This window comes from Ambystoma mexicanum, chromosome 9, assembly GCF_040938575.1.
Source record: "Ambystoma mexicanum isolate Mex_15411 chromosome 9, UKY_AmexF1_1, whole genome shotgun sequence".
In the NCBI taxonomy this organism is placed as follows: Eukaryota; Metazoa; Chordata; class Amphibia; order Caudata; family Ambystomatidae; genus Ambystoma; species Ambystoma mexicanum.
The window spans coordinates 178646858-178665221 of NC_090931.1; the positions used below are offsets into that span (position 1 = coordinate 178646858).

At 48.3% G+C, this 18364-nt stretch overlaps 1 protein-coding gene across 2 annotated transcripts in view; it reads right to left on the reverse strand.

Annotated features, from left to right (window-relative positions):
- Positions 1–2208: 2208 nt before the first annotated feature.
- CXCR5 (C-X-C motif chemokine receptor 5) overlaps positions 2209–18364 on the reverse strand; it is an 81475-nt gene continuing 65319 nt past the window's right edge. For both annotated transcript variants that reach the window (XM_069614406.1, XM_069614405.1), the window contains exon 2: positions 2209–7064. In XM_069614406.1, coding sequence (XP_069470507.1) covers positions 5919–7064 — 1146 coding nt within the window. In that variant the 3' untranslated portion in view covers positions 2209–5918. The remainder of the gene's footprint in view (positions 7065–18364) is intronic.

Here is an 18364-nt window from a genome sequence, read left to right on the forward strand (position 1 = left end):
AAAGGTATTCTGACTCTAAATCTAGCTGGTACCTGAATATCACAATTGCCTTGAATCACATTGACACTCTTGCAAGAACAGCACCACACTTTCGCACATCCCACCCCACACCCTTCTATGAATTCATCCTTTCCACTGCCCACTCTCGAAGCATCTGCTTTTCTCCAGCACCCCTCTCCAGGCTAAGCAGAAAGACAGGAAATCCACCCTCCTAGTCGTGTCTGTCACCCTTTCTCCCTTCAGAACACAGGCAATTTCCTTCCACCATACCTAGCAGCTCCAAGGCCAGCGGGGCATTATGACATTCCAGGAACCTGCCCTTCCCTGCCCTTCTAGCCACCCTCATCCCCTGCTGTTTTGCCCAGGTCCCCCCAACATGCTCACCTCTCACCTCCATCTTCCCCACCTTTCCCAGCACCCCCCTGCTCTCCCTCTCACATCCTCCTCCCCCACCCTCACTCACACTTCCCATCCCTAAGCACAGCTTGGACGGCCTTGGTAAACACACCACCATCAACAGCCCCACACTCACACACACACACACACACACACACACAGACACCCCTTTGGCACCCGCACGCCTCCCTAAACATAGAGGCCACATCCACCACAGGACCTCATCTTGCCATTCCTCACCTCTTCTCCCACCTGGATCCCACCCAGCTCCTCTCTCTTATACCATCTTGTCCTCCACTCCAACTCCCAACCCAGTCCACTCTCTCTTTTCCTACCCTGCAAACTCTTCCATACCTGCCCCACCTCAACCACCCTACCCCCCGAATCCCAACCCTCCCCCTTTTCCGCCTCTGCTCTCTTTCATGTACAGTTTTCTTACCCACTCCCAAACCCTCACAAGCTACCCCAGCCCACCAGATATCCACCCCCCTAAAAGCGTGTCCTTCACAAGCACTCTTCCCTCTCAGCCCTAGAACACCCCTAGCATCCCCATCCCCTTCCTTCGATCCCCTTCCCTCCCCATCATGCACACCCCTTCTCACTTCAATACTCCCTCTGGGATACCGCCTAGAAGATCACATCCTCAGCACTCCCCCCTCTCCCCCTGATACCGCCATTATTCCCCTCTGTCCTAGACCAACCCACCCTACCTGCTCTATTGCATCCTCATACCAGATGTGTCGCCAAAAATAAACACATCATTTTCGACTTTATCTCCTCCGAAAGCCCAGACATCCTCTTTATCACTGAAATCTGGTTCTCTGATGACCTATATGACCCATCGCATATAAGGCTTTCCCCCCAGCTGTTCCCTGATCGTGCACAACAGATCCAGCAGAGCTGGGGGTTGTAGCCATCCCCCACAAATGACACCTCAAAGTCTTATACTCTGAAAAACAACCCTGCAACACTGACTGTGAATCACTGCTAGTGTAATTCTAACTCACTCCCTCCATCACCCACAGCTTCCAACTCCTCTACAGACCTAAAGTTTACAACAGAAACTTTGCAGACTCCCTAAGTGACTCTTTAGCAGCCATCCTGATATCCCACCCTTCTGTCACCATGCTAGGGGATTTCGGCATCTGGTTTGATGTCCCTTCCAACCCTATGACCCGTCCACACATTGACAACTTTGAATCGCTCAGCATGACCCAACTGATATCAAATCCCACTCACATAGCAGGACACACCCATGACGCTTTATTCAGCACTACCAACCTGATCTCCACTCTACCCACCCTTGCACTAATTTGGACTGATCATTCCGCCATCTTCTCTCTCACGCCCCCACCCCCACGGCTCACCAGCCCCATCCTTTCTACCCGTGTACCTCTTTGGAATGAAGTTATATTAAACCCCTCCCTTCTATCCTCCCTCCCAAACCTCACTCTACAAGGAGGACTGCCCTCTATTGACCTTTTTGACCGATGGCTCTCTAATGCCCTCATCCCTCTCACCCCGCCCTGATCTGCTTCTTGCAGACTAGGCCCTAATGCCAAGTGGTTCACTCCCTCCCTCAAATCCCTCAAAACCCTCAAGCACTGCCTGGAGCGCTCATGGTAGGCCAACTCAATGCGCCAAAACAAAGCCAGTTATGCCAGATAGATCAGGGTCTTCAGAACAGTGATTATGAAAGCCAAAAGATCTTTCTGTGGAAACCGAATATCTAACTCAGATAACCCTTGCACAGGATCATCACAGAATTCAAGGCTCCACTCTGCTCTACCCCTCCACCCTCCACCCCCCCACTCCCAAGCACTCTACGATGCCCTGTCAGACCACTTTTCCAAGAATGCTATCGAAAGACAACATACCATCAGCACCAAATTAACAACATTCACCCCCCTCGTCACCTCCATTTCCTGACTCTATCCCCAACCGTACACCCCCTCCTCTCTTCCTTCTCTGCCATTTCCCACACAGAATTCCTGACACTACTATCCAGTAGCCGCCCTGCCAGACCCCTAGAGATCCTTGCCCCCTTGCTCCTAAAGAACATTCTATCAGCAACCTGTGCAGGCACCATTGCTCGATCGATCGATAATTAACTGTTCAATGACATCAGGCATCTTCCCTGCAGCTTTCAAAATCTCTCACGTCAAGCCCCTACTCAAAAAGCCCTCCCTCAAGCCCCTCCTTCGATCCAACTACCACCCAATCTGAAACACCTCCTTCGTTGCCAAACTCTTAGACCGCACGGCATACACTAAGCTCTGTCTCTTCACAGAATCCATTTTCCTACTCGACCCTGTGCAATCTGGATTCAGACCCCTCAGAGGAATTGAAATTTCTTTTGTCTCCATCTGGAATGGCATAAAAACAATAGCAGACTCAGAAGGCTGTGCTGCACTCATCCTTCTCGAGCTTTCGGCTGCTTTTGATACTATCGACGACTCCACCATCAAGGACAGACTCTACTCTCTAGGCATCAGGGATTCCGCTCACAGATGGATCTCCTCCTTCCTTGCCAACTGCTCACAAATCACACTTCTCCCACCCTTCTCCACTGCCCCATGTCCTGCCTCCAAAGTGGTCCCACTGGGTGGGAGTGCTCCCTTTCCCCTCTCCTTTTCAACCTCTACCTAAGCCCCCTACCTGCACTCATCTGCTCTTATGACCTAACCTGCTACAACTACGCTGATGGCACTCAGAAAATGTTCAAGATTTCCAAATCCCTGGCTGCCTCCCATCCTGACCTCACCTCCCGCCTCTCAGAAATTGACAGCTGGATGGTGGCTAACCACCCCCTCCTTAAACCTAGTAAAACCGAAATCCTGATCTGCAGCAAAACTTCACTGTTCCCACAACTCTCTTCCTGGCCTCCATCCCTCGGACCCCCACCCGTAGCATCGGACTCAGTAATGAACCTAGGATGCACCCTGGACTCGGATCCAACACTCTCACCACATCAACGCTGTGTCCAGATCATGCCATTTTCACCTTTGCATCCTCAGACAAATCTTTCCTTATCCTTCCTATCCTCATAGAGACTCATCAATCCTGGCCATCATGGTCCCCCGCTTAGACTACGCCAACTCCCTCTATCTGGGCGCCACTGCTTAGCAGCTCAGAAAGTTCCAGCACATCCAAAACTCTGCTGCTAGGATCCTCCTTGACCTCCCACAGAACACATCCCTCATGCCCTTTGTGTGCCCCACTGGCTTCCTATCAGCCGACCAGTGTATTTTAAGGTCATGCGCATTGCCTTCCACAAGACAGGCCCTGAATTCCTCCAACACAAACTTGCATGCTACCAACCGATCAGAAACCTTAGATCTGGCTCTACACTCCTCCTTGTGATCCCCCTTTCTATTTCGCTACAGTTGGAGGATCCTCGTTCTCCGTCCAAGCCCCCACCCTCTGGAATTCCCTTGCACTCAGCATCCTCTGCGAATAGGATCATCTCTTTTTCAGGAAGGCCCTCAAAACCTGGCTCTTGCCTCCAGCAACATGACGAAACTCCCACTTCATGCTTACCTTCATGATACCTAGGCCATGAAAGTGTTTGTGCCTGCCCAGTACATCCTCAACCACAAGGGAAAGTATAATCCCGGAGCAGACCGGACAAACCGATTCCACAGGCACATCTAAGCAAAATGCCAACTGATGCTGAAGGTACGTAGCTAGGCACCACTTCGATGGACACTAGCCGCAGACATGGCCGCCCACCCGCACGCATTTGCATCCATACACCAGACTATAACACAATGCACAACACCTCTGCCATCAGAATGCAGCTGAGTCCCACAACAAAAATTCAGTCTACATGGACACATAACAAGTCTCTGCCACTCTCTCCTGAACACCTCTCAGCACCAATCCACATGCCTGACCATCATGGGAAGCTTAATGGGGCTCGGCCATTCGACCTCTTTTTCTATTTGGCCAAATGCACACAAGCACTCTACCCCCTCTGACAATGTTCCCATCCCTTGGACTTCAGTTCCTCGAGGGCATTCCCGCCACAAGCACATTGGGGCCATACCAATGGGATAAAAATGACCAACTACTACTACTATGGCTATAGCCAACACTTACTAGGAGATGTTCAATGCATGTGATATTCAATGACAAAAGTGCAACAACCAGAGAGTAGCACTATGCTGGACCGGTTTTTAAATCCAGCTGCTAACTGCACAGACACGCACTGTGCATGAGGGGTCTCTGACAAGAGAGCATTAATAATAACAGTTCACCTTATGTAGCGCATTATACACAAGCTGGAGTATATAGACATTTTACAAAGCTTACAACAAAACTGCTGTCCACAAACATACTTGGTCCTCATTTGATCAAACTGGGACAAATGGAAGTCTGCGTTTACCCTGCTAGGAACTGATCCAAACACACAAGCTACAGTGTACCTGAAATTCTCTTCAGCAGGTGCACTGACTCACTGATCTGCAATTGGGGACTGGTGGTACGATTATAGCAGGGAGAGAGAACGTTTGGAGAGAGTGGGTTGAGCAGGTCCACGGACTAGAAACCTGATAAGTGAGGGTCTTTCAATTGGGTTGTTGCAGCTATAGGAGCTGGCCTGTGAGTCGTACATGCATATGTGGTCCCTCAACCTACAGCAATGGTTTCCAAACTTTCTCATGCTGAGCCCCTCCTGAGTAAAAATAATGTGGGCGAGGCCCCTCAAATGCTAGAATACCTTACATTTTCTACTAAAAGCATCCACCATCTTCCCTTGCGTCCCCACCCCACTCAACGCCCTTCCTTCATGCCCACTGTGTGGCTGCCCCAAAGTTTGAAGAGCACGGATGCCTGCTTACTGATGGGTATATGATAGCCTGAAGATCAGGGACGGCTTTAGCGGCGGCAATACCCTGGGCAGCCAAACAAAAATGTGGCGTCCCAGGCCAGACGTGGAGGTGGGGGGGCGTCGTCACATTATTCAATAGGCGCAGATGCGAAAGCATCAGCGCCCTATTGTTATTAAATGCGCCCCGCTCCCGAGAACAGGACGCATTCAATTTGAATAGGGCGCCTGCCGCGCCTTCTCCCGCCACGCCAGCTCGGAGAGAGCTTGAAAGACTCCCCCCGAGTTGGCGTGATGGTGGGTTAATGGGGCCCCAGGCGGTCGCCCGGGCGACCCTGCCCTAAAGCCGGCCCTGCTTAAGATAATATATATAACATGTGGAGTGAATAGAAATCACAAACCTATGTGAAGTATAATGAGTGATGGGCACAGAAGGGAGTGGACGTCAATGTTGATAAGTGTGGCATTTGCGAGTGATGAATGTGTCTGTGAAACCTCACTCTAGAAGCACTCTACATGGAGAGTTACACTATGAAGATATTGGAAACTATGAATGAAGTGTGTGTGTCTCTCTCTTGCTCTTTCCCACTTTCTCTAGCTGTTCCTCGGTGACTAGGATTTTGGGCAGCCTTCCTAACAATCAAGGGGGACATTGTCTTCCCTGGTTGGTTTCCATGTGAGCAAGGCAGCAACCTCAGAAGGTAGATAGCGAGGTGGCATTCTCCGAGTCAGTGCCACTGCTTCGTCTATCTAGGTTAAGGACCCGCTGCAGGCCACGTGGACCGAGACAGCCACCCTTCTCCAGGACCCTTAGCATCTCATGGCGAAACTTGACACTAACAAAAGCATAAAGGACAGGGTTGAGACAACAGTGCAGGAATCCCAGCCCCTCAGTCACGAGGATGGCGCCTGGCAGGTGCTGGCTCAGGCCACAGCCCTGGATGGCCTCAAGTTGCAACAAGGTGTCCAGAAAGATGGTGACATTGTAGGGCGTCCAGCAGAGGAAAAAGACCCCGGTGATGGCTAATGCTACCCGCACGGCCTTCCGCTTCTCAAAACGCTGGGAGTGGCAGAGCACCCGAACTATAGCCGCATAGCAGAAGGTCATGACCAGCAGTGGCAGCAGGAAGCCCACCAAGTGGTAGACAAAGCGGTTGGCGTGCCACCAGCCGCTGCTGTATGAGAAGTGGGAGTATACACACCTGCCGTGGTTGTGGTAGGTTTCGCTACTTGCATTGGCATCATAACCATGCCCAACATTGCTACCGCCATTAGCGTCAGACACTTCCAAGGTGAAGAAGTAGGGTGCTGCCAGCAAGAGACACAGCAACCACACCACCAAGCAGGTCAGGTGGGTGGAAGCAGGCTTCCTCTTGTTGTAAGTGTGTACAGCGTGCACCACAGCCAAGTAGCGGTCCACGCCGATGCAGCCGAGCAGCAGGCTGCTGCAGAAGAAGTTGACCTTGTGGATGGTGTAGACAGTCTTGCACAGGAATTCCCCAAAAACCCATCCGGCTAGAAACTCGACGACAGCAAAGGGGAAGGTGAGGAGCATTAGCAGGTCGGCTGCTGCTAGGTGTAACAGGTAGTTCTCGGTCAGTCGACGGGCGTGCTGATAGCGCATGAGGATCACCAGCAGGAGGCCGTTACCAGCTGCACCCAGTATGAAGACCGTCAGGTAGACCCACAGGATGAAGTGCTTCCGGAAGGAGGAGAAGCCAGGCGCGCCATCCCGCGAAGAGAGCTCCAGGTCAGGACAGACGTATCCAGGCGGAAATGTGGGGTTGCTGTCGTTGTAGTTCAGCTCATGCGTCGTGAAATAGTCCCAATACGTGTTGAGCTGCACAAAAGATGGACCAAAAAGATAAACATTGATAACATCTCTTTTCACTTCCGCTTAGACACAGAACAACACATAGCCAATCAACACGTTCATGCACCGAGCCGCCATATTAGATAGGGGTAGATTATGCCATGCTGGTGGCATATTCAGCAGTCCACACGTCTCCGAAGGAGCTGGCAAATAGAGGTAAAAGGGGCCAGAAGAGAGAGGAAAGGGAAAGTATCAGTCACTGACGGACGTGCGCAGCTGGATTAGATGCCCACTTGTATATTAGGGAACAGGGGATGAAATAAAGTAGGTGGTATGGGATTGGGAGTAACGTCTTCCAGACTGAATGAACTGCCCCCCGAAGGACACGCTTCTACACGATCCCACATATGGACAGACTTTCATACACATAGAACATGCAGGTAAAGAAATGTCAGGGGTTTTTAATGACATTTGCAAATACCAACTATTGTTAATGTTAAAGGATATTTATACCGCGCACTATCACCACCAGAGTGATCCCCTGGCGCACTGGCGGATCTGAAAGGGATAGTACAATTACGGCCACTAAAAAATGTTGCCCAGTGCTAGAACTACGCCTCTGCGCAGTTCAAAAATCCCGACCCCATTACTGTGATTAGGGGGAACGGGAGTTGTGGGGGTGTCCCCTGCTCCCCTTGGTCCGTTTAATGGGGGCCTGGGGTTGCGAGGGATCATTTTTTTTTAAAAAGTGAAAAGAAACAGGCCCTGTGGAGCCAGTTTTGACCCACGTCCGTAGGTATTAACTAACGCCACAGGGATACGGGATAGACAGTGGCGCACTTCTAATGTGCGCGGCCAGCATGATAAGTGGGATGGGAGGGAGGCGGGTAGGGGATGCCGGCCACAGTCATCTATGTGGTCACTGCGCCACGCCATAATGGGAGTCGGCAAAATGAAAGTTGACATTATGGGCGGCGCAGTGATCACATAGATGGGAACTGAAAGGTAAGAGGGTAGGGAGGGATAGTGGGGTTCAGTGCGATAAAAGTGAAATTGGTGATGTCCTGTTGGCAGCTTCAGTTCAGTTAACACCGTTCGCTGAGCATGGGTGTGGTTTACAGATAGGTATACTCCCATGTGCTGTTGTGCGAGACTGTGTAGTTTGTTTTGTTGTTGCACTGTAGTGAAGTGCATGTGGTTTGCTGTGCAAGAAAGTGGTTGTGTTTGTTTAGGGTGTGAGAGGTGTAAGTGGAGACTTGAGGGTTTTTAGCAGATCGGTTAGTGGGGTTACCTCGTTGTTTCAGACATCTGTGTTGGGTGTCTCTGGCCTTGCTGTCTGCAGCAGCGTTCCTGTGGCGGTTCATTCATCTGGTTTTGTGCGAGGGGTGGCATGTCTCTGTGACTGTCTAGTGATCTGTGGCCGGTAAATTGGTGGGGTCCTCCCCCTCCCCAGGGTTGAGATCGCTAAAGTTGTGGGTTGCTCTTAGTTTGTCAGTGGGGTCTGCTTGCCCTCGCCTCCCTGAGCCCCTGGGTTGCTCTCTCCTCCCTCTTAATCCTAAGGCCGGGGCCGTCACGAGGGGTGGTGGGGGGGCAGGAGGGGCAAATGGCCCCGGGCCTCACGCTTGCAAGGGGCCTTGTGGCACCCTCTCTTAAGTAGAAAGCAGCACAGTCCACCCGAGTCCTTTATTCACACAGGGGATTGTGCTGTCTGCTCTCTGCCACTGCAATCATTTTGCTGTTTGTTGTGAAACCGTTTGGCTCCGCAACAAACAGCAAAATAATGGGAGACAGCAGGGCTCAGAAGTGAGCTCTTCTGCCTCCCCATATTCAGCTGACAACGTGGACATGCTGAATGACAAGAGAGGACTACTCTCCTGTCAGTGTGTTCACTTGCTCAGTGTGAACATGCGGACTGATAGGAGGGGAGTTCTCTCCTGTCAAGCAGCTTGTCAGAGTGTCAGAGTGAAGGGAGGGCCATCCGGTCGCCCGTGGCTGCGTGAGTGCTTTTGAAGGGTGCATGGAGATAAGGTAAGTGTTTTTTATTTTAAATTAAATGTGTAAATATGTGTATTTAAATGACATTAGTATGTATATGTGTATAAATGAATATGTGCATGTTGGTGTTTAGGTTTGTTTCAATGGTGTGTTTGGTTTTATGCATGCGTGCATGCAAGGAGTTGTGTGACTAGTGGATGAATGCATGGGTGAAAGTGTTGTATGTGAGTGTGTGTAGCCCCACTACTAAATTTAGCTACCCTGCGGGCCTCTTCATTAAGGGGTGTGTTCATGGCATTAGAGGTGCACCTCGGCTAACATTTTAGGTGGGAGGCAGACTAACACTTCAAATGTTGGGAGAGGCGCTAACTTCAGAAGCTGTGTGGGAGGGCAAACTAACTTGTGTGGGGGCATCCAACATCTTTCCACATTCAAATGAGACTATTCTGGTGAAGCTTCAATGTTACAAACAGCTAACTCTCGCCTTCATTTCTGAAACATCACACTTAAGGACTGCAGTGAGAATGAGAGGTGTCATGTCACAACATCCCTTGGAATCACTCCCCTGGCATGCAAGTGCTAACCCAATATCACGATTTCAATTACCTAAAAATGTATGCATATGAATGCAGGTGCTAACAGTGAATTGTTTTATGTTAGTAATTGCAGGGCCTTCGTTAAAAGCGAAGCCCAGGAACCATTTACTGTTTGTGTCCTGTTCCGTCTGGCCACGGCTCTGTTGGTCAGCACGGCAGAGGCTGGATGACAGTTTTGAAAGCAGATAGTGAGTGGGGCCAATAAACCCATTGCGCGGTCCGTCTCCCTACTGAGGGATGGCATCTTGGCCTTTCAGCTTTTACAGTTCAAATGGGCCCCCAAGCAGCTGCCCCCATGTTGGCAGTCTTATGACTTATGATTTAAGCACTCCACAGGTGCCTTGGTCTATTTCTCCAATCAGTAAGGCAAGGGGTGCCCCCAAACATTAAAAAGAAATGGGCCCCCTCCAGCCCTGACACATCTTCCGCTAGACCTGCTCCCAGTTCCCTCCTAATTCCCTGAACCCAGCTAGGAAGCTGAATAGCTATTGCACCTTCCCTTTGGGCACTAGTCGTACCTTTCACCCCGATTCAGATGCTATTTACTTTTATAATGCTATGCTAATCTTTGAAGAGTAGGGCTATCTAAAAGCTGAGACCAGAAGTTAAGACTTTGGTTTTTATCAAAGAGAGTCTGTTGATATTGCATGGCTAGGTTTTTGTGCTCTACATGTTTGAAGCAGAAGCCGCGCCTTAACAAGTGCTACGGGCTGGCGACACAGCAAAAGAGGCCTTCTGCCTCAAAGTGGGCAGGGACTAGCGCCACCCATGCAGTCATGTCGAGTCAACAAAACCCAGCATTTCAGGAGGGGGCTAGAGCCTGATCTGCTCAATTGTGTTGCGCCACTGCATGGCTTTCTTTTTCTTTGGGTTATTAGGGTGTCACCAATAAGCCAAAACTATTCAGTGGTGGAAATAGACTTTTTCTGGGGCATCCCTTCTACCACAGTGAAAGAGGCCAGGTCGAGCGACCGGAGGATTAGGTGGGTGTAGGGCAGGTATTTTAGTCACCCCCATGAACATTTGCCTCTTCCCCTCAGAGGATTTATCGTCAGCAAAGTACAAAATCTGTACCCTTTTTAAACCTAAAAAATGCACATCAATATTTCCCGTACAGTGCAACATTGACAAGAGATTTCACAGGGCTCCCGCTCAGACCCTCAAATGGTCTTGTGGGGAAGTGTCTCACTTTGGAACCTAGCGACCACGGTTCAAATCCCTGCACAACATAGTTTAAAGTATGAACACACCACAGCATTCTAAAATAAACATATAGTGCACATAGGTTTCCCAGATTGTGGAGCTGTATCTGAGATTTAGTGAGTAATTTTTTGCCAGATCGTGGATCTGGGAATATCCGTCCCAATGACAGCATTGAGTACAGATTGGAGGAAATGGCATATGAAGAGGGACACAGAGCTTCTAGATGTTAAGTTATTTGCCCACCGATTGACTTCTCATGACCATGCTAATCCATATGGCAAATCACACCCAGTTTCTGCCCTCCCAACCCAAAACACCTCCTCATTGGAACTCTTTGAGCTAACTTTATTCAAGCCTTGCCATCAACCTTTGCCCTCAATGCACCTGCAAGTGTTTTCTCAAAGCAGTCTTCTGAGAGTTAATGGTCCTCATTACGAGGTTGGAAGTAGCCATGCCGTTTATACCAGCATGGATACCCCCAAACTCTGGTCCGGCTCCGGGTCCCGCGAAAGGGGAATTACTGGGACATTCCGACCTCGGCAGGCCTATTAATTCCCCTTGCGCGGGACCCAGAGCTGGTACGTCCCCATTCCCATTTGAGCCCCCATAGTGCTCAATGGGAATGGGGAGGATGGTAGCAGTGGTACCATTCATAACGGTACCGTTGCTACCATCCAGATCTGCTCGCGGGGGCCGCTCTGCACGCCTGGTCTAACCAGGCGTGCAGAGTGGCACCCACGAGCAGAACTCGTAATGTGGCAGCATGGTAACAACGGCAAGAAAGCGCCGTTGTTGCCTTACCGCCACAATCGTAATGAGGCCCAATGACTCAATTGGAGTTGTAAACACGGAACTGGCGTAATAAAAATGTTTTGATCAAGTCTGCCTTCAGCCACTTGATTTTAAAAGCACCCTGCATGTCTTTCGCGGAAGTTCTGTTAAAAACAAGCATTGGCAAAGCCAACAGTTTTGGCTTGTGCATAAGTATTCAGCATTTGCCAGGCACTGCTATCAGCTGCCATTTTGCACCTGGTACCATCAACTGCCAGCTAATACCAATACAGAAGTGCCTTTGCCATGCCTACATGAAAGCCCAAACTGTTAGCATTGCCAGTGCTCTTTTTGCTTTGCCCTTGATGCACAGGACTATGCATCAAGGTTAAAGCAAACATACTACTTGACCCACATTGAATTTAGGCAAATCTATCCAGTAATAACACTTATGGCGCACAGTCAGCCTGGGCAGACTTTCTATGGCATGGTATTGTTACTGGCCCACATGCTAATAATGGCATATATTGATGCAGCCTGCATGGCCACACATGGGAACAACCAGCATTAATATATTTTTATACTAGCATATGTTGTGTGGAAAGGTGGCATGAAATGTATTGGAAAATGTTCCTTTGCACGGTTTGTGATTTGTAACTATTGGGATTTTCCATGTGCTTCCATACAAAACCAATTGCAAACTGTATGGCTTTCTACCCAACTTTGCAAAGAAAGTGCTGTAAAATGCATAATTTTAACCCAATGTTTCAAACATTTGTGGGAGTGAGAACCCCCCTCAAGCAACCCTTGTTTGGTTTGGGCTCCCTCACTGTGCTCTGTTGATCCTGCATAATTGGCGCAAACATTTAAGCTTCTTAAATTCAGATATGTACCAGTCTCCACTGTACATCATCTATCTGTCACTATGTACGATGTGTGCTTTAATGCTCACACAGGGGCCAGGTACTCCTTAATGCTTGCGTCACGCACCACATACGTCATGCCATTGCTGTAGTTGATTTGCAGTTGTTGTAATAAACCATATTTGGGATCCTTCAAACAAACTCAAGGGGAGATTTCTCAAGTCTCCTGTTTGCAGAGGTGCCGCCGCAGGCCCAGTGCAAAGAATTGTAAGGGTGCCTCAACAAATGTTTTGCCCCAGGCCTCACCACATCTTGTGAAAGCCCTGCCTAAGGGTCCACGTTCTGTTGGGTCCTAGTTAATGACTAGTGCTCCTTCGTCTCAGGCTACGGCCCATGTCCTTTGGGATTTGCCTAGTGGGGGTTGGTTTAGGAGGGGCTTGGGAGAGGGTGGATCCTGGGTTTCCTTCCTCCCCAGCTACTTCTTGCCACATGCCTTTGTTTCTGGTATGTTCTATTTACATTGGTGTCTGTTAGTTGATTCTGCCCGGTTCTTAAGTGAAGAGCCAGTGTTTGAGTAGTTTCCTGAATTTTAGGTGATCCTTTGTTTTACATTTTTCTTTTTGGAAGTGTGTTCAAAGTTTTTGCTGCTCGGTGGGAGAGTGAGGATCCCGTAAGTATGGTTTTGGTTCCAGGCGGATGTAGTTGCTTGATCGGAGTGTTCTTGTCGGTGGTAAATGGTAATTTTCTTTTGTAGGAATTCTGCTCCACGGCCGTGGATTACTCTGTGCTTTATGCACATCATTTAGAAAGTGATTAATTGTTTTATTGGCAGCCAGTGTAGCATTTATAGCGTTGAGGTGATGTGGTCCTTCGTGATAGTTTAAGGACGAGTCTGGCCGCTGCGTTTTGGACGTGTTGCAGTCGAGGTAGAGGCTGTTTGCGTAGTCAATTCTTGACATGATGAGGGCGATGATTGTCCGTGTTTTATGGGTGAAGGACAGAAACGGTAGGGTTCTTTTTATCGAGTGTAGGAGGAAGAAGCATTTCTTGATTATTGTGTTTATTTGGGTTTCTAATGTTGGCGTGTTGTCCATTAGGATTGCAAGGTTTTTTACTATTTCCGATGGTATGGGCTCTGTTCCTAGTTCTGTGGGCCATGGGATATAGATGTTATTTTCCATGTTTTTGGATATAACCATGATTTCTGTTTTTTGCCTGGGTTGAGTTTGAGGCTATTTGTGTTCAAGCTTCGTACATACTCTGGCTTCTCTACCACAAAGACATAGTTCAAAGCATAGACATCAGGGCCGTCTGTCAAAGTCTCTTTTCTAATAACAGTGTCTTACTGCAGTGGGCCTGTCGTAAGAAACAAATATCAAAGTTCCATTTCTATTAAGATCTTCACATGCACAGGTTCTTGCTTCCAGTATTTATGGGTCTCCCTCCTTCAGGCTTGGACCCCTTTGTACCACAATGTTCACTCTTTGTCTCCCTCTTTTGGGCTCGGACCATGGATCTCCCTTGTTCGGGCTCAGATCCTCTTGATATCAAAATCAAATGACTTTTGAATTTGCAATGGGTTTTTCTTAAACTGTCTCAGGACCACTTAGATTCACTTTATACAATATTTTCATCAATCTTTTGGCATTTGGCTCTCTTGGCGGGATACCTTACAGAGACCTTCGATTGAGAACACTCACGGTGCCAGACCATTCTGTTAATGGTATTGTATCTTTCCTTCTCAAGTTCAAACATTCATCAGCAGTTTAGCTTTACTTGCGTCTTTTATCACACGCGTTTACCAATGATCGTTCCAGCGCTTGTTATACAATGCTGCCGCTTGCAACCTTGACTTGAACACAGACGAGTCTTGCATCAGTCTCCCCAAATCACCGGCTGTGTTGACCTCTCTAATGCTTCTTTGTTCTTGGAGGCAAGGACGATACCCCAGCGGCTGCTGTTCCTCCCCATCTTGGTTGGTTACACAGGAGGGCCTTCGGTATCTCTGACACACAATACAGGAGTCTTCAGTCTGGTTTCCTTGCCTTATGCTTTCTGCTTCGAAGGTTTCTGGAAAATAACAGTTTCTTGGCGAAAATGTCAAGGGTGTTTCCCTCCTTGCAAACCCTTCTTGGTTTCCCGTCTTTCTCCCCTTGTTCAACTGCCGATTCAAAACTGCTGTTCCTTTGTGTGCTTTGCCTCGCTCAGAGTGTGCTCTCGTGCTCCGCCTTTTATCCGTGTGGGGAAGTTTAATGGAAGTCAGGTGTGAGTGATTGTGAGTAATTGCCTGACTTTGCCTGACCGTAGTAAAGGGACATGTCAGGTACACTGCTCGGGTGTAAGTCTGTTTTCTCCTAGAGCAGACTGTCCATGTGGAAGTGTTTGTGAAGGGAAAGGGGGTAAGGGGTAAAGTTCCCACGCATCCCATGGGGTAAAGGTGTTACAGGGGGAAGGATACCACGTCTCGCCATCCAGAGTCCCACTCCCACTCCCCAAAGACCCCTCACTCAGGTGATCCTCCTGGATCCATAGGCGATGGCCATGCCCTGGCCACCTGAGAGATATTCCCGGGGACTAGCGGGTGAGACACCTTCTGGTTTCCTACAGCAGGTTCCAATTTTTTTTATGATAATTAGCTGTTCATTTTGATTTTTTTAATTGGCATTTCTTGTAGAATGAGGCATATTGTGTTCGTTTTTTTAATGAATTCCAATAAAATAATGTGTATTTAAAACATTTTCTAATAAATCAAATTCAAGTTGAACATAATAGCAACCGTAATGTTTTAATACGTAAGGAACATTTGACTTGCAAGCCTATGCATAGATTGTATTTAATTGTGATTTTATGTGTATGAGTTTTTAAAACCCATTTAATGACACAGCGCAGCCCAACACGCAGAATGCTGTTTCGTAGGCTCGAGGACATGGAGAGCAGACAGCGGGAGATGGAGGAGATTGGTTACACTCACTCTGCACAAATGCAGGCCATTCGGGACAGTATCCATGGGGCCACCCACAGAACCTTGTAATAGGGCGGAATGGGTTTACTTGCACCGGCACCTTTGCCGGTGCTGGTAAACCCATTCCGCCAACCTCGTAATGAGGCCCAAGGTCTGGCCATCTGGTGGACCCTTTCCCACTGGGCCAGAGGGGAAACCCTAAATTACCTGACCCGCCCCCAGTCACAGTCCAGCTGCTGGGGAAAGATTATGTTAGGCAGCCTTCAATGAGAAGCACTAAGCATGACTCTTCCAAGCGCCCCAGAAAAATTGAAAAGTATTGATCAGACAGGAAGGAGGCCACCCAAATGAGGATTACACCCTGCAAGTCAAGTTATGAGTGAGTTTGAACGACTCAGGGATGGTTCAGCTGTCTCAAATGCGGCAGAGAGATAAAGGATAATCGGGAAAGAGACAGACCTCCATGTAAGCATGCAGTTTTCTTGTAAACTGCTTAATATCACCCTCAAGCCTTTTCAAGCCTCAAGTAAGGATTGTTTGCAAGACCACAGGACTTTGCTTTTGTGTGTCACAGACTTCCAGCACTTGTAGCTTGGGGGGAGAATGACAGCTTGCGGAAAGGCATTGCTCGAGGGTAGTGAATTTATGGAATAACTTTCAGTAGACTAGATGGAGACAAAAAGTACCTTCATTTTATGAAACGGTGCTGATTAGTCAAGGGGACTTTGGAGGATCCGATGCAGGACCTCAGATTGCCTGGGCCTAGAGGGCCTCTTCTGCTGTGAAATTACACCCTCTATGTAAGTGGTAACGGTACAGAGGTCCAGATCTGCTGACAAATTACACATTTCTTTCTAAACTACAAAGTTCTGGCTCTGCCAGGAAGAGGAAGTCATATTCAGCAGTTAGTTGTCTGTGCCACAAGATGCCCCCAGGAAAGCAGCCAAGTGCCATTTAAAGTACCAAAGTACTACACACCGTAAAGTATTATTGATGGTGTAGCACAGGGGTCTGTAACCTTTGGTGCTCCAAGTGTTTTGGACTACAAACACCATCACCTCTAGCCAGCATATTCAATGGTGATGGATTATGGGAGCTATAGAGGTCCAAAACATCTGGGGAGCCAAAGGTTGTCACCCCTGGTGTAGAACAACCAAAAAGGTGTGCTTTTCATGTTTCTCTGGTAATTGAAAGGTCTTTGGATGAATTCTCAATCTCGAACAAGGTCAGAATGCTCTGTTGGCAAATCGTTCTCTGCATCAGCCCAGTCCTTTGTGCCCGGGGTGGGTAGCTCTGAAATAAAGCCTTGTACTCCGATATGGATCAGCCTGCACTTCTGAAGTTCCAGGACTACACTAAGGCCAACTCAGTCTTTCATCCTTCTCAGGCTGATGCATGGAGTAGCCTTCAATTGGTAATAAGAGCGCCTGCTGTTATCTCGGTGCTTAGAAGTGAGAGGAATCCTGCACGAAACGCTTAACGCTATATAAGAAGACAATTTACAGAGGCATAGACCGGGTAGGACCTGAGCGGGCAAGGCCCACCCAACATCTGTAAATGCTGACTCAGCAGCACTGTCTGGGCACTCAAGGACAAAAGGCAATGTGCCCTGCTCCTTTTACCAGACCTTTCGGCTGCCTTCGATTTGGTGGATCACTCCATCCTCTGCAAGCACTTGTCCACTGCAGGCAATTTTTCTAAGGAAGTCTCAGATTGGATCCAATCCTTTCTTAACAATAGGTCTATGAGGGTTTTCTCCCAGTCGGCAGCCGCTGACCCATCCCCAATCACATGTGGGGTACCCCAGGGATCATGTGTGTCCCCCATTATGTACAACATATTTACTAAGCCCCTATTTGACCAACTGGACCAACTAGGGATCATCTGCACTAACTATGCAGATGATACCCAGATACTCTTACCACTCTCAGGCCATTATAACCTAGACCTCGCCCTCTTGAACAAAATGTACCAAATCATTCAGGCATGGATGCCAGTCCATGGATTATGCCTGAATGATGATAAAACCGAAATCCTAATCCTAGGTGCTTCAGCCCACCTTAATAAAGTTGATGCAAAATACAATGCATTTTCCATTGATGGCATTACCATCAAAGTGGCTAAAAAGACCAAAACTCTAGGCTTCTACTTAGACTCCACCTTAAACATGGGCAAGCAAGTCAATGTCATGTCTTCCACAATGGCATATACATGCAAGCTGATCCATGCTAGCAAACCCTACCTATCCACCAAGAGCTGTACTACCCTAGTGAGAGCTTTAATATTGTCAAAAATCGACTATTGCAACGCCCTATATGCAGGAGCCAGTAAACAGACTACGAACAAATTACAAATATTACAAAATAATGCGCTGAGAGCTGCAGTCCAAAAAAGAGAACATATCTCTGTGGCCAGAAGAGAAAATAAATGGCTATCCATCAAAGACAGGATTCTATTCAAACTTGTATCTATCACCCATAAATGCCTAAACAATGCTGCCCCCCTGTACCTCCAAGAAAAAAATCACCCATAAATCTTCTGCTCGCCCCACGAGATATGCCCAATCCTGCTGCATTACAACACCCAGATTCAATTTGAAAAGAGCAGCTTCCCAATCTTAGCCACCCAATATTGGAATGCATTACCCCTGCATCTCCGAATTGACCAATCTTTCCTAAACTTCAGGAAAAGCACCATAATTTGGTTGGTCTATAATGACATTTGAACGTAACTTCTGTGCACCTAATTTCTTTGTGTGACATACCTTAGTGTACTTTACCTGTAACCTTTCATGTATTGTAAATCTGCTATCTTACCTGTATGTACCTGTACTGTACAATATTGTAAAACTGCATTATCTTGTTGCGCCCAGATACCCTTGGGTGTGGAGCGCCTTACAAATAAACAAACAATCAATGTCACTGCAGTGGACCCAAC